At 51.0% G+C, this 23,902-nt stretch overlaps 1 protein-coding gene across 2 annotated transcripts in view; it reads right to left on the reverse strand.

Annotated features, from left to right (window-relative positions):
• Nucleotides 1-1,197: 1,197 nt before the first annotated feature.
• The window catches only part of LRRN2 (leucine rich repeat neuronal 2), a 408,631-nt gene continuing 385,926 nt past the window's right edge, over nucleotides 1,198-23,902 (reverse strand). For both annotated transcript variants that reach the window (XM_069633117.1, XM_069633118.1), the window contains exon 3: nucleotides 1,198-5,934. In XM_069633117.1, the coding sequence (XP_069489218.1) occupies nucleotides 3,552-5,735 (2,184 nt within the window). In that variant the 5' untranslated portion in view covers nucleotides 5,736-5,934 and the 3' untranslated portion in view covers nucleotides 1,198-3,551. The remainder of the gene's footprint in view (nucleotides 5,935-23,902) is intronic.

Raw genomic sequence — 23,902 nt, forward strand, 5'->3', positions numbered from 1 at the left:
AAGATTCCTATCATTGTCATTTAGGATTGTAACATATTTGGTTAGGGGCTCAAGACTACACTTCCAAACCAGGAACATGTCATCTATATACCTGTGCCAGCAAATGATCCGGCTCAATAGTTGTCATATTGTTCGGACCATGCCACCATGAAAAATGAAAAGCGAGACTCTAGAACGCGAATAGTTTGCAGCGTTTAAATTGTGTGAGATCAACTATGAATTGACTTTGGTTGGTTTCCGCGATTATTGATGCCACTGCATCAAAGCTCAGTCTTCATGGCTTAATAGAGTTAAACACTCAGTACACGCAGTACGATACTGTAGTGATTTAAGTAAAACATATGGCCCTCAGGCCAAGCGAACGAATGAATCAGTACTATTTAATACAATCGTGATTACTGGTTTGGGAGCCGAAATTGGAAACGGTCTGTTAGACCAGACAGAGATATTAGTTCATTCGATATTTTTGTCCATAAGGACTAGTATAGCTACACAGGTCCAAGATGGCCGCTAGCATTTCAGTTAGGTAGATAACAACCTTTGGAATAAGTCACATGACTTTGAATAGAAGGAGTTCCCGGAAAGAGTATAAATAGAAACAGGTTCGCGCTAAACAGATTGATATACTTCACCTGAGGAAGTCCCTGCATAGGGGGGGAACACGTGGCACACACAGATGAGTGTTTGACTTTCAATGCCATTTTTAGAAGTCCATGCTGGTCAACATGTTGATGATGATTTGTTTTCAACTTAATTTGGCACTGAAATAGTTGGATGGAGTGTTTTGTGATTTCGGTTTTGCTATGTAAGTTGTTTTTTGATCATGTTTACAGTGGCAACAAGCAAAACATTTTTGGGATGTAATAACAAAGCACCGGCTGCTAGCAGGCATTGTGCACCACATGAAGCGGCAGTAAGAGTGGATATATATATGTATATATATGTGTTTGTATGCAAGATCAGTCGGTTTATAGGCAGTGCAGTGAATAATTGATAGCGGGTGAGATGTCCTTTGTCAAGGTGTGTTTTCAATTCTTCATTTTAAAAAAAAATCTCTTATGCATAGGGTTGACATTTAACAAACTGAAGTCAAAATGTTGCCAGCTGATAAACTGCTATTTTCTAGCTTCAATACTTTAATCACATAAGTCGTGTTGATGAAAACTGTGAGGAATCAAAGAAACGCGGAAACACGCACAAGAGCGGCATTTCTTATTTTTATAAAATCTATCAAGTTTGGAGTTTTAATTTAAAAAATAATATTCTGACCCAGCATCAGGAGGGTGCTGAAAAATTCCATCCGGGCCTCCCTGATTAAGGGGCTTTTCGGCCACCTATCTTGGTACGAAGGGACGGTGAAGGGTGCAGAGAAACAGCGGTTCCTCGGGGCCAAGCTTTCTTCTGGGTTCAGGAGACCTTCTGAATCTCCAGCACATTGAAGACAATGCTGGTGCAGATCAGTGTAATGGTGACCACACCTTGATGGCCAACGGGTAGTCTTTGAGTACATCACTAGGGGCTGTGTTCCCATTTAGGCCCACCCACCGTGCCCATGGTTCCTAACATCTGCCTTTCCCGGGTTGCATCAAGTGCCTTCTGTAGGATAAGAGCAGGACATCTGAGTCCTCCAAGAGAGTCAACCAGGAGAACCCTTCCTGGCACTCTACAAGGCTTCCCCTGGCACTGCCAGAGAGTCAACCAGGAAGACCCTTCCTGGCACTCTACAAGGCTTCCCCTGGCACTGCCAGAGAGTCAACCAGGAGAACCCTTCCTAGCACTCTACAAGGCTTCCCCTGGCACTGCCAGAGAGTCAACCAGGAGAACCCTTCCTAGCACTCTACAAGGCTTCCCCTGGCACTGCCAGAGAGTCAACCAGGAAGACCCTTCCTGGCACTCTACAAGGCTTCCCCTGGCACTGGCAGAGAGTCAACCAGGAGGACCCTTCCTGGCACTCTACAAGGCTTCCCCTGGCACTGGCAGAGAGTCAACCAGAACCCTTCCTGTCACTCTAAAAGGCCTCCCCTGGCACTGCCAGAGAGTCAACCAGGGGAACCCTTCCTGGGACTCTACAAGGCTTCCCCTGGCACTGGCAGAGAGTCAACCAGGAGGACCCTTCCTGGCACTCTACAAGGCTTCCCCTGGCACTGGCAGAGAGTCAACCAGAACCCTTCCTGTCACTCTAAAAGGCCTACCCTGGCACTGCCACAGAGTCAACCAGGGGAACCCTTCCTGGGACTCTACAAGGCTTCCCCTGGCAATGCCAGAGTCAACCGGGATAACTCTTCCTGGCACTCTACACAGCTTCCCGTGGCACTCCCAGTGAGTCAACCAGGAGGACCCTTCCTGGTACTCTACAAGGCTTCCTCTGGCACTGCCAGAGAGTCAACCAGGAGGACCCTTCCTGGCACTCTACAAGGCATCCCCTGGCACTGGCAGAGAGTCAACCAGGAGAACTCTACCTGGCACTCCACAAGGCTTCCCCTGGCACTGCCAGAGAGTCAACCAGGAGGACCCTTCCTGGCACACAACAAGGCTGCCAGGAGGACCCTTCCTGGCACTCTACAAGGCTCCCCTGGCATTGCCAGACGTGAGGCATGGTTGTATGGTTACCTGGAAATGTTGGAGACGCAATACACTGCAGCTCCCTTGACACCACTGAAGAAAGCAACTTTCATAACGCAGTCCCCAGCACTACCAGACAGGCCTCAAAGCGCTAGCACTGTCGAGCAGGAGTCTTCTCACTAGGGTTCCCCCAGCACTACCGTACAGGAGATCTGACCTGTGGTCTCTTGCATCTAGTCGCAAGGCCAAGAAGGCACACATGCCAAGACAGCCCATGACCTCATGTTGCGCACTTGCAGGAATGGTTGACTGAATAAATGTGTTGCCAACATTGGTGACCCAGACACTAGCCACCGCTTCACTTTTCAACAAAGAACAACATAGTGGATTGAAGCCTTGAGGCCCTTCTGGACCTCAGCTGGTGGCATTGTACACAGAGATGACTTCTTTTTATTTGCTACTCAGGATGACGTGAACATTACGCTGTAAATTCTTTTTATGAAGAAAATCAAACAAACAAACTCAACAGATCCGCGACTCAAAGGGGATTTGGGGAAACAAGAGTCATGTGGTCCTGGCAAGGGGATGCAGCAGGTGGAGCTGTTTCCAGAGGGCCCCAGTTCACGAAGGGGCCACAGGTGCCTGTTTCTGAGCCACCATCTGGGATTTCCTACTGTCCTTGATTTCCAGAGTAGGTCCGGCTCTGCGGTAAAATCATGGCCGGCCTCCGAAACCACCACTCTCCACCGCGTCAGTGGTTCTGCTCTTGGCGACGGGGTTAGCGTCCAGGACAACAGGAGCGGAGGCCATTGTAGCCAGTTCCCTCTGCCTTCAGGTTTTTGTTTTTCATATTTAATTTGGTAAAAAAATAAGCTTTCCTTATGAGCCACGCTTTGTCCTTCTCTGCCCATCACCAAACCTTTGCGCTCTACTGTCCGCTTACGCCATAGGCGCCATCCGCCTTCCTGCCGAATCTATCCTCCAGGATTTCATAAGTTGAGCAATGTTTCTGCCCCTTCTTCGGTTACCATCTTCCCTGCCTTTCGGTCAGGTTCCCAGAGTTGTACGAAGGGAGGGTAGATTACCCGTATTGATGTGGCTGGACTCCATGGCACATAGCTTGGCACAGGATCCTTAGTGGTAGCCTGCCACCTCTTGGGGGAGCTGAGGTGGCAGCGCCCACAGAGGCTGACCGACACCAACAATGTGGACAGAGCCAGAGTGGCCAAGACCCAGGGCTTGACCTCCAGTGTGCCCATCTTCCCTCCTAGTTCTCTAGTTCTGGCACTCACGCAGGCCACTTGGGTAGGGGCGCCAAGGAAAGCCATGTGCAGGCAGGCCTGGTAGTTTGTGCCAGCCTGCAGCCGGGTGATGTTGTGGGCATAGAGTCCGGCGGGTAGTCTGGCTGTTTCTATGTCAGCATGAGCGGATAGCATTGACCAAGTCAAGCTGGACGACATGGCGTTGACATAAGGCTTCCAGGTGAGTAGTATGTGATGGGTCTCCACCTCCCCAATGCGTAGGTGCACCCGCTCCCCTCCCTCTGGAGCCCAGCTGTTCACAGAGATGTGCACACTTTTACTGTCCGTGCCCAAGAGGTTGTGTGCAAGGCAGGTGTATAGACCAGCCTCCCGGATGGTAACATCACGAATCTCCAAGGTGCCCTCAGGGTGCACTCGGCACCTGCCTTCCCCTGAACCGGCCTGCAGCTTTGTCCCAGAGGGAATGACCCAGTATATTTCTGGATCCGGCTCTGCTAGTGCCCGGCAATGGAGTGATATGGTCTCTCCGCTGGTCGCCATCATCTGGGAGGAGAAACTGGTGCTGGATATCAGTGGGAGGCAGCGTTCCGCCATATCCCTAAAGGGCACCTCCTTGATGTGCTTGGTCTTCAAGGCAGGGGGCTCGGTGCAGAGCGTGGACTGCGGCTCGATGAAACGGATGCGGTTCTCCGTGGTGTTGATCCAGCGGATGATGCAGTCGCACCGGATTGGGTTTCCGTGCAGGCTGATCTCTTGCAGGCTGGGCAGCGATTCCACTGTCTGCTTGTGCAGGGCACTCAAAGCGTTGTTGTTTAGCATGAGGGTCTCCAACTGGGGCAGGTGGTGGAAGGCGCCGGGGTGAATGAAGGACAACTTAGGGTTGCTGGTGACCTCCAGTTTGGTGAGCTCCGGGAGGTTGGTCAAGGCGAACCTATCTAGCGAGACCAGCTCATCCATGTTGTTTAGGCCTAGCTCCTTCAGGTGAAGCATGTTCACAAAGTCACTTTCCCGGATCCGCTGGAGAGGGTTTTTGTTCAGATCCAGGAACTTCAAGCCTGGGACCTGCTGCAGCGCCCTCTTGGGGACATTGGCCAGTTGGTTGTCATAGAAGGAAAGGCTTTCCAAGCTCCGTAAGCCCTCCAAGGCATAATCTGAGATGCCTCGGAGGCTCATGCCAGCCAACACCAAGCTCTTCAAATTGGACAGAGGTCTGAAGTTCAGATCTAAAATGGCATCCACCTTGTTGCCACCAATCATGAGGACCTCCAGGTTGGGCAGCCCTTGGAACCAGCGGCTATCCACTGTCCTCAAGAGATTGGAGTTGAGGTGGAGGCGCAGGAGGTTGCCAAGTCCAGCGAAGGCCTTGGGGGAGATCCGGCCTAGCTGGTTGTGGTTCAGGTAAAGCTCTTGTAGATTTCCCAGACTGGCAAAGCTGTGGTCAGGAAGGTGGGCAAGCTGGTTCTCTTCCAGGTGCAGGCTGAGCAGCTGAGGCAGTGTGGTCAGCTCGAAGTCCCGGAGGTCAGAGAAGCTGTTCTGGGACAAGTCCAGTTCTGTCAGGTTGGCCAAGTAGTCGAGCTCACTCTGCTCCACCCGGGCGATATTGTTGCTTTGCAAGAGCAGAGTCTGCGTGCCCCATGGAAGGTCCACTGGGATGGAAGAAATGAAGAGGTCATTGCAGTCAACAGTGTTGGCCTCACGGTACACCGACCGCGGCGTGTACCAGGGTCTTATCTGACAGACACACTGAGTGGGGCACTTCACCTTCCAGGGAACTACTGCAAGGGCCAAGGCAGTGGCTGCCCAGCCCATGAGCCCAAGCATGGCAAGCAGTCTCATCTTAACACAAGGCAACTGAGCTCCACCCAAGGCAAAGACAGAGGAATCAGAGAAGGTGCCACCAGGGCTTGGCATCGACGTCCATGACGGGGAGGACCTGTCTCAAAGGCGTGAAGGGTGTCTTGTGTGGACGGTCACTGGGTAGTGGAGGTCATAGGCCCCTCTGGACAGGAGTATCATGGCGTCTTGCTGAGAAGCAACCCCCGTTTCGCTCCCGGCTCTGATGCTTCATCGCGTCTTCTCACTCGGTCCTCTTTGACATTCTGAGTTGGTCCTGAAAAGAGGAGAGGATTGTTATTAGAAACATGTATCAAATGTCCTGTGAGACAGAGGACAACACATTGGCATTTACATGATTCTGAACTGGGAAGAGACTAGTACAGGTGGAGTGCTTGTGGGACATACATTGCACTATTCTTCTGCCTTTTAATAGTCAGTGAAGGTTTCTTCCATTTTTTTAAATCGCGCTTCTATAAACCTACTCATATCAATTGCACCAGTGCAATGCCCGTCCAGGCAGTAGAGGGTGGCCATGCAAAGCTGGTACTCCTGGAGCAGCAGGACCTCTGCAGTCCTCTATAAGAGGGTCAGAGTATAAGGTGGCAGATGGGTGCACATCCAACAATACCAGACAGTAATTGGCCAGTGGGTGCCACCCTACAACTCGCTGCGTTCTTGCAGCCCCATAATCAATACCATACTCAGACTGGCCACTAGGTGTCACTGCTATGTCTGTCTGCACACTTCCTCCTGGCTCAGAACCTGCATGTCCACTGGATGCCACATCTGCATCAGGTGGTGGGCTAGAGGCAGGGGTTTAGCAGTGTCTGCCTGATCAACACACAGTGGGGACCTTCCATCAAGCTAAAGATAAGCACAATTAACCAGGTCCAGCCCCTACCAACCACACAAGGATGCACACGTTCCACCTGTGTGTGCCCTACCTCCTGGGAAAGTGTGACCACACACAGACTTGAGTTAGGTCATTCTAGTGGGATTTAGACCAGTTATCAACCCTCGGCTGGTGGCACCAGGGTCAAGCCTTAATTAGGCACATGACAGGGGCGCAGACAGGGCAGTGCCTAAACATGCAAGGGTAGCCCACCCACTCAAGCAGCCCCAGCATGCATGCCCAATGGGCTATGCAAGGCTTAGGCGGTTTGCTTTCCGAGCCTTGCATGGCCCACAGGGGATAGAGGCTGGGGAACTGCAGTCCTAAATGCGTGGGGTGGGGGCGCTCCTGCCGGTGAGTAACTCACAGGGAGTGGCGGTGAGAGTACAGAAGAATGCTTATCTCAGGGACAAAGAACTGACGGGAGGAGTAGCTTACAGGGAGTGGCGGTGAGAGTAGAGAAGAAGGCTTATCTGAGGGACAGAGAACTGGCGGGGGATTAACTCACATGGAGTGGTTGCGACCAGGGGTGTTGCTAGGTCTGGAAAAGACCCGGGGCTATGCTAATGACAGAGCTTCTTGGGACTGGGGGCTAGCTAGCCTTTTGGTTGCAGCTCCTGAGATTGTATCCGGGGCTACAACCAAAAGACCAGGGGCTATAGCCCCCTTAGCCCACCCCTAGCAATGCCTCTGGCTGCGACAGTAGAGAAGAAGGCTTATCTCACGGACAGAGAACTGGCGGGGGGAGTAACTCACAGGGAGCGGCAGTGAGAGTACAGAAGAAGGCTTATCTCATGGACAGAGAACTGGTGGCGGGAGTAACTCACAGGGAGTGGCAGTGAGAGTAGAGAAGAAGGCTTATATCAGGGACAGAGAACTGGTGGGAAGAGTAACTCACATGAGTGGCAGCGAGAGTAGAGTAGAAAGCTTATCTAAGGGACAGAGAACTGGTGGGAGGAGTAACTCCCAGGGAGTGGCATTGAGAATAGAGGAGAAGGCTTATCTCACGGACAGAGAACTGGCGGGGAGAGTAACTCACAGGGAGTGGCATTGAGAGTACAGAAGAAGGCTTATCTCATGGACAGAGAACTGGTGGCGGGAGTAACTCACAAGGAGTGGCAGTGAGAGTAGAGAAGAAAGGTTATCTCAGGGACAGAGAACTGGTGGGAAGAGTAACTCACATGAGTGGCAGCGAGAGTAGAGTAGAAAGCTTATCTAAGGGACAGAGAACTGGTGGGAGGAGTAACTCCCAGGGAGTGGCATTGAGAATAGAGAAGAAGGCTCATCTGAGGGACAAAGAACTGGTGGGAGGAGTAGCTCACAGGGAGTGGTGCGAGAGTAGAGAAGAAGGCTTATCTGAGGGACAAAGAACTGGCGGGAGGAGTAGCTTACAGGGAGTGGCGGTGAGAGTAGAGAAGAAGGCTTATCTGAGGGACAGAGAACTGGCGGGGGAGTAACTCACATGGAGTGGCTGCGACCAGGGGTGTTGCTAGGTCTGGAAAAGACTCGGGGCTATGCTAGTGACAGAGCTGTTGGGACTGGGGGCTAGCTAGCCTTTTGGTTGTAGCTCCTGAGATTGTATCCGGGGCTACAACCAAAAGACCAGGGGCTATAGCCCCCTTAGCCCACCCCTAGCAATGCCTCTGGCTGCGACATTAGAGAAGAAGGCTTATCTCACGGACAGAGAACTGGCGGGGGGAGTAACTCACAGGGAGTGGCAGTGAGAGTACAGAGGAAGGCTTATCTCATGGACAGGGTACTGGTGGGAGGAGTAACTCACAGGGAGTGGCAGTGAGAGTAGAGAAGAAAGGTTATCTCAGGGACAGAGAACTGGTGGGAAGAGTAACTCACATGAGTGGCAGCGAGAGTAGGGTAGAAAGCTTATCTAAGGGACAGAGAACTGGTGGGAGGAGTAACTCCCAGGGAGTGGCATTGAGAATAGAGAAGAAGGCTTATCTGAGGGACAGAGAACTGGCGGGAGGAGTAACTCACGCGGAGTGGCGGTGAGAGTAAAGGAGAAGCCTTATCTGAGGGACAGAGAACTTGCGGGGGCAGTAACTCACAGGGAGTGGTGGTGAGAGTAGAGAACAAGGCTTATCTGAGGGACAGAGAACTGGCAGGAGGAGTAACTCACAGGAAGTGGCGGTGAGAGTAGAGAAGAAGGCTTATCTGAGGGAAAGAGAACTGGCGGCGGAAGTAACTCACAGGGAGTGGCAGTGATAGTAGAGAAGAAGGCTTATCTCATGGACAGCGAACTGGTGGGAGGAATAACTCAGAGGGAGTGGCGGTGAGAGTAGAGAAGAAGGCTTATCTCAGGGACAGAGAATTGGTGGGAGAGTAACTCACAGGGAGTGGCATTGAGAGTAGAGAAGAAGGCTTATCTGAGGAACAGAGAACTGGCGGGAGGAGTAACTCACAGGGAGTGGCGGTGAGAGTAGAGAAGAAGGCTTATCCGAGGGATAGAGAACTGGCAGGGGGAGTAACTCACAGGGAGTGGCAGTGAGCGTAGAGAAGAAGGCTTATCTGAGGGACAGAGAACTGGCGGGGGGAGTAACTCACAGGGAGTGGCATTGAGAGTAGAGAAGAAGGCTTATCTGAGGAACAGAGAACTGGTGGGAGGAGTAACACAGGGAGTGGCGGTGAGAGTACAGAAGAAGGCTTATCTCAGGGACAGAGAACTGGTGGGGGAGTATCTCACAGGGAGTGGCATTGAGAGTAGAGAAGAAGGCTTATCTGAGGAACAGAGAACTGGCGGGAGGAGTAACTCACAGGGAGTGGCAGTGAGAGTAAAGAAGAAGGCTTATCTCATGGACAGAGAACTGGTGGCGGGAGTAACTCAGAGGGAGTGGCAGTGAGAGTAGAGAAGAAAGGTTATCTCAGGGACAGAGAACTGTTTGGAAGAGTAACTCACATGAGTGGCAGCGAGAGTAGAGTAGAAAGCTTATTTAAGGGACAGTGAACTGGTGGGAGGAGTAACTCCCAGGGAGTGGCATTGAGAATAGAGAAGAAGGCTTATCTGAGGGACAGAGAACTGGCAGGAGGAGTAACTCACACGGAGTGGCGGTGAGAGTAGAGAAGAAGCCTTATCTGAGGGACAGAGAACTGACGGGGGCAGTAACTCACAGGGAGTGGTGGTGAGAGTAGAGAACAAGGCTTATCTGAGGGACAGAGAACTGGCAGGAAGAGTAACTCACAGGAAGTGGCAGTGAGAGTAGAGAAGAAGGCTTATCTGAGGGAAAGAGAACTGGCGTCGGAAGTAACTCACAGGGAATGGCAGTGAGAGTAGAGAAGAAGGCTTATCTCATGGACAGCGAACTGGTGGGAGGAGTAACTCCCAGGGAGTGGCAGTGAGAGTAGAGAATACGGATTATCTCAGGAACAGAGAACTGGTGGGAGGAGTAACTCACAGGGAGTGGAAGTGAGAGTAGAGAACAAAGCTTATCTCATGGACAGCAAACTGGTGGGAGGAATAACTCAGAGGGAATGGCGGTGAGAATGGAGAAGAAGGCTTATCTCAGGGACAGAGAACTGGTGGGAGGAGTAACTCACAGGGAGTGCCGGTGAGAGTACAGAAGAAGGTTTATCTCAGGGACAGAGAACTGGTGGGGGAGTAACTCACAGGGAGTGTCATTGGGAGTAGAGAAGAAGGCTTATCTGAGGAACAGAGAACTGGCGGGAGGAGTAACTCACAGGGAGTGGCGGTGAGAGTAGAGAAGAAGGCTTATCCGAGGGACAGAGAACTGGCAGGGGGAGTAACTCACAGGGAGTGGCAGTGAGAGTAGAGAAGAAGGCTTATCTGAGGAACAGAGAACTGGTGGGAGGGGTAACTCACAGGGAGTGGCGGTGAGAGCACAGAAGAAGGCTTATCTCAGGGACAGAGAACTGGTGGGGGAGTAAAGGGGTAACTCACAGGGAGTGGCGGTGAGAGCACAGAAGAAGGCTTATCTCAGGGACAGAGAACTGGTGGGGGAGTAACTCACAGGGAGTGGCATTGAGAGTAGAGAAGAAGGCTTATCTGAGGAACAGAGAACTGGTGGGAGGGGTAACTCACAGGGAGTGGCGGTGAGAGCAGAGAAGAAGGCTTATCCAAGGGACAGAGAACTGGCAGGGGGAGTAACTCACAGGGAGTGGCAGTGAGAGTAGAGAAGAAGGCTTATCTGAGGGACAGAGAACTGGCGGGGAGAGTAACTCACAGGGAGTGGCATTGAGAGTACAGAAGAAGGCTTATCTCATGGACAGAGAACTGGTGGCGGGAGTAACTCACAGGGAGTGGCAGTGAGAGTAGAGAAGAAAGGTTATTTCAGGGACAGAGAACTGGTGGGAAGAGTAACTCACATGAGTGGCAGAGAGAGTAGAGTAGAAAGATTATCTAAGGGACAGAGAACTGGTGGGAGGAGTAACTCCCAGGGAGTGGCATTGGGAATAGAGAAGAAGGCTTTTCTGAGGAACAGAGAACTGGCGGGAGGAGTAACTCACAGGGAGTGGCAGTGAGAGTAGAGAAGGAGGTTTGTCTGAGGGACAGAGAACTGGTGGAGGGAGTAACTCACAGGGAGTGGCTGTGAGAGTAGAGAAGAAAGGCTTATCTGAGGGACAGAGAACTGTCGGGGGAGTAACTCACAGGCAGTGGCGGTGAGAGTAGAGAAGAAGGCTTATCTGAGGGACAGAGAACTGGCGGGAGGAGTAACTCACACGGAGTGGCGGTGAGAGTAGAGAAGAAGCCTTATCTGAGGGACAGAGAACTGGCGGGGGCAGTAACTCACAGGGAGTGGTGGTGAGAGTAGAGAACAAGGCTTATCTGAGGGACAGAGAACTGGCAGGAGGTGTAACTCACAGGAAGTGGCGGTGAGAGTAGAGAAGAAGGCTTATCCGAGGGACAGAGAACTGGCAGGGCGGGTAACTCACAGGGAGTGGCAGTGACAGTAGAGAAGAAGGCTTATCTGAGGGACAGAGAACTGGCGGGGGCAGTAACTCACAGGGAGTGGCATTGAGAGTAGAGAAGAAGGCTTATCTGAGGAACAGAGAACTGGTGGGAGGAGTAACTCACAGGGAGTGGCGGTGAGAGTACAGAAGAAGGCTTATCTCAGGGACAGAGAACTGGTGGGGGAGTAACTCACAGGGAGTGGCATTGAGAGTAGAGAAGAAGGCTTATCTGAGGAACAGAGAACTGGTGGGAGGGGTAACTCACAGGGAGTGGCGGTGAGAGCAGAGAAGAAGGCTTATCCGAGGGACAGAGAACTGGCAGGGGGAGTAACTTACAGGGAGTGGCAGTGAGAGTAGAGAAGAAGGCTTATCTGAGGGACAGAGAACTGGCGGGGAGAGTAACTCACAGGGAGTGGCATTGAGAGTACAGAAGAAGGCTTATCTCATGGACAGAGAACTGGTGGCGGGAGTAACTCACAAGGAGTGGCAGTGAGAGTAGAGAAGAAAGGTTATCTCAGGGACAGAGAACTGGTGGGAAGAGTAACTCACATGAGTGGCAGAGAGAGTAGAGTAGAAAGCTTATCTAAGGGACAGAGAACTGGTGGGATGAGTAACTCCCAGGGAGTGGCATTGAGAATAGAGAAGAAGGCTTTTCTGAGGAACAGAGAACTGGCGGGAGGAGTAACTCACAGGAAGTGGCAGTGAGAGTAGAGAAGGAGGTTTGTCTGAGGGACAGAGAACTGGTGGGGGGAGTAACTCACAGGGAGTGGCTGTGAGAGTAGAGAAGAAAGGCTTATCTGAGGGACAGAGAACTGTCGGGGGAGTAACTCACAGGCAGTGGCGGTGAGAGTAGAGAAGAAGGCTTATCTGAGGGACAGAGAACTGGCGGGAGGAGTAACTCACACGGAGTGGCGGTGAGAGTAGAGAAGAAGCCTTATCTGAGGGACAGAGAACTGGCGGGGGCAGTAACTCACAGGGAGTGGTGGTGAGAGTAGAGAACAAGGCTTATCTGAGGAACAGAGAACTGGTGGGAGGGGTAACTCACAGGGAGTGGTGGTGAGAGCACAGAAGAAGGCTTATCTCAGGGACAGAGAACTGGTGGGGGAGTAAAGGGGTAACTCACAGGGAGTGGCGGTGAGAGCACAGAAGAAGGCTTATCTCAGGGACAGAGAACTGGTGGGGGAGTAACTCACAGGGAGTGGCATTGAGAGTAGAGAAGAAGGCTTATCTGAGGAACAGAGAACTGGTGGGAGGGGTAACTCACAGGGAGTGGCGGTGAGAGCAGAGAAGAAGGCTTATCCGAGGGACAGAGAACTGGCAGGGGGAGTAACTCACAGGGAGTGGCAGTGAGAGTAGAGAAGAAGGCTTATCTGTGGGACAGAGAACTGGCGGGGAGAGTAACTCACAGGGAGTGGCATTGAGAGTACAGAAGAAGGCTTATCTCATGGACAGAGAACTGGTGGCGGGAGTAACTCACAGGGAGTGGCAGTGAGAGTAGAGAAGAAAGGTTATTTCAGGGACAGAGAACTGGTGGGAAGAGTAACTCACATGAGTGGCAGAGAGAGTAGAGTAGAAAGATTATCTAAGGGACAGAGAACTGGTGGGAGGAGTAACTCCCAGGGAGTGGCATTGAGAATAGAGAAGAAGGCTTTTCTGAGGAACAGAGAACTGGCGGGAGGAGTAACTCACAGGGAGTGGCAGTGAGAGTAGAGAAGGAGGTTTGTCTGAGGGACAGAGAACTGGTGGAGGGAGTAACTCACAGGGAGTGGCTGTGAGAGTAGAGAAGAAAGGCTTATCTGAGGGACAGAGAACTGTCGGGGGAGTAACTCACAGGCAGTGGCGGTGAGAGTAGAGAAGAAGGCTTATCTGAGGGTCAGAGAACTGGCGGGAGGAGTAACTCACACGGAGTGGCGGTGAGAGTAGAGAAGAAGCCTTATCTGAGGGACAGAGAACTGGCGGGGGCAGTAACTCACAGGGAGTGGTGGTGAGAGTAGAGAACAAGGCTTATCTGAGGGACAGAGAACTGGCAGGAGGTGTAACTCACAGGAAGTGGCGGTGAGAGTAGAGAAGAAGGCTTATCCGAGGGACAGAGAACTGGCAGGGCGGGTAACTCACAGGGAGTGGCAGTGAGAGTAGAGAAGAAGGCTTATCTGAGGGACAGAGAACTGGCGGGGAGAGTAACTCACAGGGAGTGGCATTGAGAGTAGAGAAGAAGGCTTATCTGAGGAACAGAGAACTGGTGGGAGGAGTAACTCACAGGGAGTGGCGGTGAGAGTACAGAAGAAGGCTTATCTCAGGGACAGAGAACTGGTGGGGGAGTAACTCACAGGGAGTGGCATTGAGAGTAGAGAAGAAGGCTTATCTGAGGAACAGAGAACTGGTGGGAGGGGTAACTCACAGGGAGTGGCGGTGAGAGCAGAGAAGAAGGCTTATCCGAGGGACAGAGAACTGGCAGGGGGAGTAACTTACAGGGAGTGGCAGTGAGAGTAGAGAAGAAGGCTTATCTGAGGGACAGAGAACTGGCGGGGAGAGTAACTCACAGGGAGTGGCATTGAGAGTACAGAAGAAGGCTTATCTCATGGACAGAGAACTGGTGGCGGGAGTAACTCACAAGGAGTGGCAGTGAGAGTAGAGAAGAAAGGTTATCTCAGGGACAGAGAACTGGTGGGAAGAGTAACTCACATGAGTGGCAGAGAGAGTAGAGTAGAAAGCTTATCTAAGGGACAGAGAACTGGTGGGAGGAGTAACTCCCAGGGAGTGGCATTGAGAATAGAGAAGAAGGCTTTTCTGAGGAACAGAGAACTGGCGGGAGGAGTAACTCACAGGAAGTGGCAGTGAGAGTAGAGAAGGAGGTTTGTCTGAGGGACGGAGAACTGGTGGGGGGAGTAACTCACAGGGAGTGGCTGTGAGAGTAGAGAAGAAAGGCTTATCTGAGGGACAGAGAACTGTCGGGGGAGTAACTCACAGGCAGTGGCGGTGAGAGTAGAGAAGAAGGCTTATCTGAGGGACAGAGAACTGGCGGGAGGAGTAACACACACGGAGTGGCGGTGAGAGTAGAGAAGAAGCCTTATCTGAGGGACAGAGAACTGGCGGGGGCAGTAACTCACAGGGAGTGGTGGTGAGAGTAGAGAACAAGGCTTATCTGAGGGACAGAGAACTGGCAGGAGGTGTAACTCACAGGAAGTGGCGGTGAGAGTAGAGAAGAAGGCTTATCCGAGGGACAGAGAACTGGCAGGGGGAGTAACTCACAGGGAGTGGCAGTGAGAGTAGAGAAGAAGGCTTATCTGAGGGACAGAGAACTGGCGGGGAGAGTAACTCACAGGGAGTGGCATTGAGAGTAGAGAAGAAGGCTTATCTGAGGAACAGAGAACTGGTGGGAGGAGTAACTCACAGGGAGTGGCGGTGAGAGTACAGAAGAAGGCTTATCTCAGGGACAGAGAACTGGTGGGGGAGGAGTAACTCACAGGGAGTGGCATTGAGAGTAGAGAAGAAGACTTATCTGAGGAACAGAGAACTGGCGGGAGGAGTAACTCACAGGGAGTGGCGGTAAGAGTAGAGAAGAAGGCTTATCCGAGGGACAGAGAACTGGCAGGGGGAGTAACTCACAGGGAGTGGCAGTGAGAGTAGAGAAGAAGGCTTATCTGAGGGACAGAGAACTGGCGGGGAGAGTAACTCACAGGGAGTGGCATTGAGAGTACAGAAGAAGGCTTATCTCATGGACAGAGAACTGGTGGCGGGAGTAACTCACAGGGAGTGGCAGTGAGAGTAGAGAAGAAAGGTTATCTCAGGGACAGAGAACTGGTGGGAAGAGTAACTCACATGAGTGGCAGCGGGAGTAGAGTAGAAAGCTTATCTAAGGGAGAGAGAACTGGTGGGAGGAGTAACTCCCAGGGAGTGGCATTGAGAATAGAGGAGAAGGCTTTTCTGAGGAACAGAGAACTGGTGGGAGGGGTAACTCACAGGGAGTGGCAGTGAGAGTAGAGAAGGAGGTTTGTCTGAGGGACAGAGAACTGGTGGGGGGAGTAACTCACAGGCAGTGGCGGTGAGAGTAGAGAAGAAGGCTTATCTGAGGGACAGAGAACTGGCGGGAGGAGTAACTCACACGGAGTGGTGGTGAGAGTAGAGAAGAAGCCTTATCTGAGGGACAGAGAACTGGCGGGGGCAGTAACTCACAGGGAGTGGCAGTGAGAGTAGAGAACAAGGCTTATCTCATGGAGAGCGAACTGGTGGGAGGAATAACTCAGAGCGAGTGGTGGTGAGAGTAGAGAAGAAGGCTTATCTGAGGGATAGAGAACTGGTGGGAGGAGTAACTCACAGGGAGTGGCGGTGAGAGTACAGAAGAAGGCTTATCTCAGGGACAGAGAACTGGTGGGGGAGTAACTCACAGGGAGTGGCATTGAGAGTAGAGAAGAAGGCTTATCCGAGGGACAGAGAACTGGCAGGGGGAGTAACTCACAGGGAGTGGCAGTGAGAGGAGAGAAGAAGGCTTATCTGAGGGACAGAGAACTGGCAGGAGGAGTAACTCACAGCGAGTGGCGGTGATAGTAGAGAAGAAGGCTTATCTGAGGGACAGAGAACTGGCGGGAGGAGTAACTCACAGGGAGTGGCAGTGAGAGTAGAGAAGAAAGCTTATCTGAGGGACATAGAACTGGCGGTGGGAGTAACTCACAAGGAGCGGCAGTGAGAGTACAGAAGAAGGCTTATCTGAGGGACAGAGAACTGGTGGGAGGAGTAACTCACAGGAGTGGCAGTGAGAGTAGAGAAGAAGGCTTATCTCAGGTTCAGAGAACTGGTGGGAGGAGTAACACACAGGGTGTGGCAGTGAGAGTAGAGAAGAAAGCTCATCTCAGGGACAGAGAACTGGTGGGAGGAGTAACTCACAGGGAGTGGCTGTGAGAGTACAGAAGAAGGCTTATCTCAGGGACAGCGAACTGGCGGGAGGAGTAACTCACAGGGAGTGGCAGTGAGAGTACAGAAGAAGGCCTATATCAGTGACAGCGAACTGGCGGGAGGAGTAACTCCCAGGGAGTGGCAGTGAGAGTACAGAAGAAGGCTTATCTCAGGGACAGCGAACTGGCGGGAGGAGTAACTCCCAGGGAGTGGCAGTGAGAGTAGAGAAGAAGGCTTATCTCATGGACAGCGTATTGGCGGGAGGAGTAACTCCCAGGGAGTGGCAGTGAGAGTACAGAAGAAGGCCTATATCAGGGACACAGAACTGGCGGGGGCAGTAACTCACAGGGAGTGGCAGTGAGAGTAGAGAACAAGGCTTATCTCATGGAGAGCGAACTGGTGGGAGGAATAACTCAGAGGGAGTGGTGGTGAGAGTAGAGAAGAAGGCTTATCTGAGGGACAGAGAACTGGTGGGAGGAGTAACTCACAGGGAGTGGCGGTGAGAGTACAGAAGAAGGCTTATCTCAGGGACAGAGAACTGGTGGGGGAGTAACTCACAGGGAGTGGCATTGAGAGTAGAGAAGAAGGCTTATCTGAGGAACAGAGAACTGGCGGGAGGAGTAACTCACAGGGAGTGGCGGTAAGAGTAGAGAAGAAGGCTTATCTGAGGGACAGAGAACTGGCAGGGGGAGTAACTCACAGGGAGTGGCAGTGAGAGTAGAGAAGAAGGCTTATCTGAGGGACAGAGAACTGGCGGGGAGAGTAACTCACAGGGAGTGGCATTGAGAGTACAGAAGAAGGCTTATCTCATGGACAGAGAACTGGTGGCGGGAGTAACTCACAGGGAGTGGCAGTGAGAGTAGAGAAGAAAGGTTATCTCAGGGACAGAGAACTGGTGGGAAGAGTAACTCAAATGAGTGGCAGCGAGAGTAGAGTAGAAAGCTTATCTAAGGGAGAGAGAACTGGTGGGAGGAGTAACTCCCAGGGAGTGGCATTGAGAATAGAGGAGAAGGCTTTTCTGAGGAACAGAGAACTGGCGGGAGGAGTAACTCACAGGGAGTGGCAGTGAGAGTAGAGAAGGAGGTTTGTCTGAGGGACAGAGAACTGGTGGGGGGAGTAACTCACAGGGAGTGGCTGTGAGAGTAGAGAAGAAAGGCTTATTTGAGGGACAGAGAACTGGCGGGGGAGTAACTCACAGGCAGTGGCGGTGAGAGTAGAGAAGAAGGCTTATCTGAGGGACAGAGAACTGGCGGGAGGAGTAACTCACACGGAGTGGCGGTGAGAGTAGAGAAGAAGCCTTATCTGAGGGACAGAGAACTGGCGGGGGCAGTAACTCACAGGGAGTGGCAGTGAGAGTAGAGAACAAGGCTTATCTCATGGAGAGCGAACTGGTGTGAGGAATAACTCAGAGGGAGTGGTGGTGAGAGTAGAGAAAAAGGCTTATCTGAGGGACAGAGAACTGGTGGGAGGAGTAACTCACAGGGAGTGGCGGTGAGAGTACAGAAGAAGGCTTATCTCAGGGACAGAGAACCGGTGGGGGAGTAACTCACAGGGAGTGGCATTGAGAGTAGAGAAGAAGGCTTATCCGAGGGACAGAGAACTGGCAGGGGGAGTAACTCACAGGGAGTGGCAGTGAGAGTAGAGAAGAAGGCTTATCTGAGGGACAGAGAACTGGCAGGAGGAGTAACTCACAGCGAGTGGCGGTGATAGTAGAGAAGAAGGCTTATCTGAGGGACAGAGAACTGGCGGGAGGAGTAACTCACAAGGAGTGGCAGTGAGAGTAGAGAAGAAGGCTTATCTGAGGGACATAGAACTGGCGGTGGGAGTAACTCACAAGGAGCGGCAGTGAGAGTACAGAAGAAGGCTTATCTGAGGGACAGAGAACTGGCAGGGTGGCGGGGAGAGTAGCGCACAGGGAGTGGCTGTGAGAGTAGAGAAGAAGGCTTATCTGAGGGACAGAGAACTGGTGGGAGGAGTAACTCACAGGAGTGGCAGCGAGAGTAGAGAAGAAGGCTTATCTCAGGTTCAGAGAACTGGTGGGAGGAGTAACACACAGGGAGTGGCAGTGAGAGTTGAGAAGAAAGCTCATCTCAGGGACAGAGAACTGGTGGGAGGAGTAACTCAGAGGGAGTGGCAGTGAGAGTACAGAAGAAGGCTCATCTCAGGGACAGCGAACTGGCGGGAGGAGTAACTCACAGGGAGTGGCAGTGAGAGTACAGAAGAAGGCCTATATCAGGGACAGCGAACTGGCGGGAGGAGTAACTCCCAGGGAGTGGCAGTGAGAGTACAGAAGAAGGCTTATCTCAGGGACAGCGAACTGGCGGGAGGAGTAACTCCCAGGGAGTGGCAGTGAGAGTAGAGAAGAAGGCTTATCACATGGACAGCGTATTGGCGGGAGGAGTAACTCCCAGGGAGTGGCAGTGAGAGTACAGAAGAAGGCTTATCTCAGGGACAGCGAACTGGCGGGAGGAGTAACTCACAGGGAGTGGCAGTGAGAGTACAGAAGAAGGCCTATATCAGGGACAGCGAACTGGCGGGAGGAGTAACTCCCAGGGAGTGGCAGTGAGAGTACAGAAGAAGGCTTATATCAGGGACAGGGTACTGGTGGGAGGAGTAACTCCCAGGGAGTGGCAGTGAGAGTACAGAAGAAGGCTTATATCAGGGACAGGGTACTGGTGGGAGGAGTAACTCACAAGGAGTGGGAGTGAGAGTAGAGACGAAGGCTGAATAGATGTGACTGAAATGGCCTGAATAGTACAAATTTGGTGCAAGGTGCTTCCCTTACTCCTGGTAGAATACTAACATTACATTATCGTAGAGAAATTCCTGAGGAGTTTAGAGAGGAAAGCACCTGCAGTTAAATTCAGACATTCAACAGTAGGGGTTACCGTTTAAGAGCACTATCTGGGTTGATGGCCGTTGGTGCTACGGGAGGCAATCTCCAGGGAGACGAGAATGAGTCGGGTGGGCTTAGGTCCAACAAGATACAAAATAAAACCCCTGAACAACCTCAGAGACTCAAAGTGTTTTTGTGCCATGTGTGACATGCATGGCAGGCGTCTGTGTCTATGCACACTTACACTGTAAGTGCACGTGTGCACGAGAGTGTAGAGTGAATAATGTGTATGGGTGTCAGAACGCTTGAGAGTGAGGATGCAGTGTGAGTGATTGAAAGATCGGTATGGGTGTGTGCCTGGTGGGTAAATGGGTATGATTATGTGTGTGAGCGAGGCTGGGGGCATTGGTGCAGGGGTCATGGATGTTTTCTTACAGTGCCATGACATGTTTAACTGGCATTTTTGGGCAAAGCCAACTTAATGTTATTACGTTGTGGGGCAATTGGGGTGGAAAGAAGGCACTACATTGGGCATCCTGGATGTTTTCTTGCTGCAGCATGACCTTTTTTTTTTACATACATTAAGGGCAAAGCCAACATGATGGGTGTTCTTACAGGTGAGAATGTGTGCAGTCAGCAAGGACATGTTTGCATAGCATTGTTACTGGCATTAAAGGCCAACCCTACAGGGGTATGTTTTTACGTAGAGATACTGGTGTATATTGGCATAGTATGAAGGGGATGAGGGTGGCATGATATTTTTTATTACTGGTGTTAAGGGTATAGTCAACATAAGTGCTCTTATATGGAGGCATTTGTGTAGCCCGCACAGGTCAGTTTCCATCATGTGAACATGGCTATTTTTACTGTCATTAAGGGAAAAGCCAACATGATGAGTGTTCTTTCGTTTGTGATACCAGCAATTATATGTTTTCTTACTGTGGCATGGCATTTTTACTGGCATTAAGGGCTAAGCCAATATGATGAGTGTTCTTTTATGGTGGCGACGGCACATTTGTGCATCCAGCAAGAATATTTTTGCTTACTGTGGCATGGTAATTTTTACTGGCATTAAGGTCTAAGCCAACAGGGAGGGATATGTTTTTATATGAGAATACTTGCATGTATAAGCACAGCCAACATGGACATTTTTTCCTTTTAGTATTCATTATTGGAATAATGGCAAAGCAAACTGGAGTATTTTTTAATGCGGGAACACTGACATATATTGGTGCAGCCGATATGGAAATGTATGGGCCTGGTCAGCATATATTTTACTATGGCAGAATACTGACATATGGCATTATGCCAATGCACTGGCAAATGCTCAGGTGCCTGGTTGGTGAGTTGGCATCTAATGGTTTCTTTCACGTCTTACTGGCCAAACCGATGGCAAACTGTGTGATATTTAATCCAATTGTTCACAGAAAGTGTGCTGTAATATGCACCACTGTAACCCATTCTTTAAAATGTTCTCAAGGGGAGAACCTCCTCCCACGTCTCACTTGGCTGGTTCGGGCCTTTTCTCTGCGCTCGGTCACTTCTGCATATTCATAGAACATTTTTACGCCCCTCCAAATGAAATATTCGCCAGCTGCCACGCCCACTCAGTGTCAAGTTCTGCTGCATTTTATTTATACAGGTAGATCAAAGATTCACAGCCATATTTATAGAGGAAAGTGTCTAGATTTTGATGTTTTATGGAAATATGCTTTGTTCCTTAATATTTCTTCACTCCTCTTTTCGACTTCCTACCATTTCTGATCCATTATTTTAGCTCAGATTTGCAATTAAAAGGCACAATTTTTCCTACAAAATCCCCGGTAGGAGAACGTTCCCCCCTTCCCCCTGGCGGATTCCCCCCTGGGGTCAGGCCCAAACACATTAGCTTTGGGCCCTAGTTGTGAAACAATCCCAGCTACACCTCTGACAGGAGGGGATCCTCACCCAAGGACCAGGGAGTATTGAGAAGAGACTCCACCTGCGAGGACCATCCCAGCTTCTCGACCAATGGCGAGAAGGTGTCTTATGAGGGACGACACCTGCTGGTCTCCCTTGTTTGACTACAATATAACTGGCAACCCCGCTTCCATCACAGGCTTCGCCCAACATACTGGAGGACCCACATAAACACTCTGAACCCCCACTACCCAGTGGCATGTTGCAAAGACTCACGCTCAATGGTGACACCGGGCCCATGCAGCGCCTGTACCCGACTCGGCGGCACGGAGCGGCGGGGAGTCTCGGCCTGATGAAATATTAAAAAGGGCAAACCTCGAGAGACACAGCGACCTTTGCATTTCACATTACACGAGGCTTGCATCAGGAAAAATCTACTTAACATGGGGACAAGCAGCTGTGGAGACCAGAGATGTCGACCGGCAGGATTTAAGGTTACGGGTGACCTGGAACAAATACCAATGCCCTTGCACCCCCATTACATAACGGACAGACACTTAATGGGCGAATTATTCGCTCATCCTCTTCAATCACGCTTCTGGATCTTTCCTGCGCCACGGTAAGCAGGGCCCTGCAAGTCTTTTTTCCATTTTGTTTCCAGCGCTTTTGAAAGAAAGCAGCTGCGTCACAGCTTCTGTGCTGGTATCCTGTCCACCGCAAGGCCACCCTCCAGTTCAGTATCAATGTCTGTATTTCTCATTTAGAGATTGTTAAATAATAATTGTGTGTCATCGATGCTGTTCTAGTTTGCGTTTTCTCACTTTTATCACTCCCGATAGCTCTCTGTATCTGCTCATTTTTTTGCTATCGCACTGAAATTTCCCCCAAATTATTGCTGCTTTCTTTTCCAACAATTGCCATCACAAACAAGACAATTGACCATAAGGATGTGTGCTTGGTGCCAGGATGTGTTCAATTGAAAAATGTAATGTGGTCCTTATATCAGGCTTCATGCTGCATTCCAGCCACTAAGCGGGGGACCGGGTATCGAACCCATGCTGCTTGCGAAGACTTGTTTCCAAGATGAGCACTTTGCCACCGAGCTGAATGACAATCTGTTTCTGGGGTGTGTTCTGGGTGTCGCCTGCAAAGCTCTCCAACCTTCTGGGCTTTATGCGAGCTGTGCCGCCTGACACCCTTAAAAGCAGTTAGACGAGCTGCGCTCCCTCAAGCGGGAGATCAAGTGGGCAAGTTAGATTTTCGAGGTATGTCCATGATGAGTGGGTGCGGCACTACTGCTGGCCCCCAAGTGACAACAACTGGTGGCAATGAGGACAGAGCCTGAGGCAGCTGCGGTGGGGCGGCGTCAAACTCTATACACGCCAGGGACATAATTATATTTTGAAGTGGTCAATGCTGGGGTAACCACCGGGAGGGGCATAGTGCCAAGTAAGTGACCGACCCGCTGGTCACCTTATCAATATTCAGCAGACTATGTTGTTTCTTGATCCACCTACCACCGGAGAAATAAAGTGGTTCCTCGGGCCGACCACAGATCAGCATGCAGAATGGAGGGGTATTTGTGGGCCCCCTGACAATGTCACTGGCTGGGCCACCTGAACAATGACACAAACAACTTATCCTAACGTGAAGCAGCCTTTACTGTTACACCTGGTAGCCACAGACATACGTACATCTTTACTGGCACGGCCGAATACTGCCTCACTGCAACCACTGTGCTAAAGACGCACCACTTTCCTCGGATCAACCGTAGCATCTGTGCGGCATGTATGCCTCTTTTGATCTCCTGCGACTGGTCAATGCAAAGGAAGACATCCAAGCGCAAGCGATATAGGGATGCGGCTCAATAAGACTGCAGAAGCCAAGCCATCCACAAAGAGCCCAAGATATCACATCTATACTTTTATAAAGCATGACCAACGCACCAAAGTGCAGCAGAGTGCCACACAACCATGAGTTGGCGCATGGAAGGATCACCCTGCACTTAACCAAACACAAACGGGCCACATCCTACAGCTTCCGAGATCCAAATGTCGAAATTCTGCGAGTCGTGCATACGGTAAAGAATAAAACTCAATCCTGCATGAACGGATGACCTGTGCATGGCTCCCGGAGCTCAAACTAAATTCATATTTGGTCTGGTGACACTCACCACTTCAGTTACGTCCATAATGACAGCAAAGCTGTGATAGCGCCCGATTTACAGCGGGTGTTCCAAGAGGCAGTGACATATGCTTCTTCTGTCGTGCCAAGGCCTAGGCAACTCATCTCAGACTGGTGCAAAGAGAGAAAACATAGGGTGCACCTTAATCCAGTTATGGGGTTAAAGGAAGAACAAGGCCCCTATCATCTGATCCGAGGGGCAGATGCCAAAAACCCACATTTTAGGAGATCTCAAAAAAGTGTGTACAACTTCAGGCAATCTCGAACAAGGGGTTGGAAATACCAGCCTTATAAAAGTGCTCTGTATTGACAGCAATTGATAACTCGAGTATGGTGAAGTGCACTGCGTACTCGAAATCCCCTACTGACGTAATCCTCAACAAGCACTTTCCAGGAATACCAACTGATCAGGAATCACTGTATAACATGATGGACCTCAACCTGTTTCTGGAAGAATATGGTCCCAGCACCCCACTGCATCAGAAAACTGGGATTGAATGAATCCATCTAATATTAAATTGCAGGATTATCAAGAGCAGGGCGTGGATTACCTTCGACTACGATACGCAGACAGTACCAATTTGCTTTTACAATCATACAGTGGTCGAGTTAATTTTTCTA

Source organism: Ambystoma mexicanum, chromosome 13 (assembly GCF_040938575.1).
Source record: "Ambystoma mexicanum isolate Mex_15411 chromosome 13, UKY_AmexF1_1, whole genome shotgun sequence".
Lineage (NCBI taxonomy): Eukaryota > Metazoa > Chordata > Amphibia > Caudata > Ambystomatidae > Ambystoma > Ambystoma mexicanum.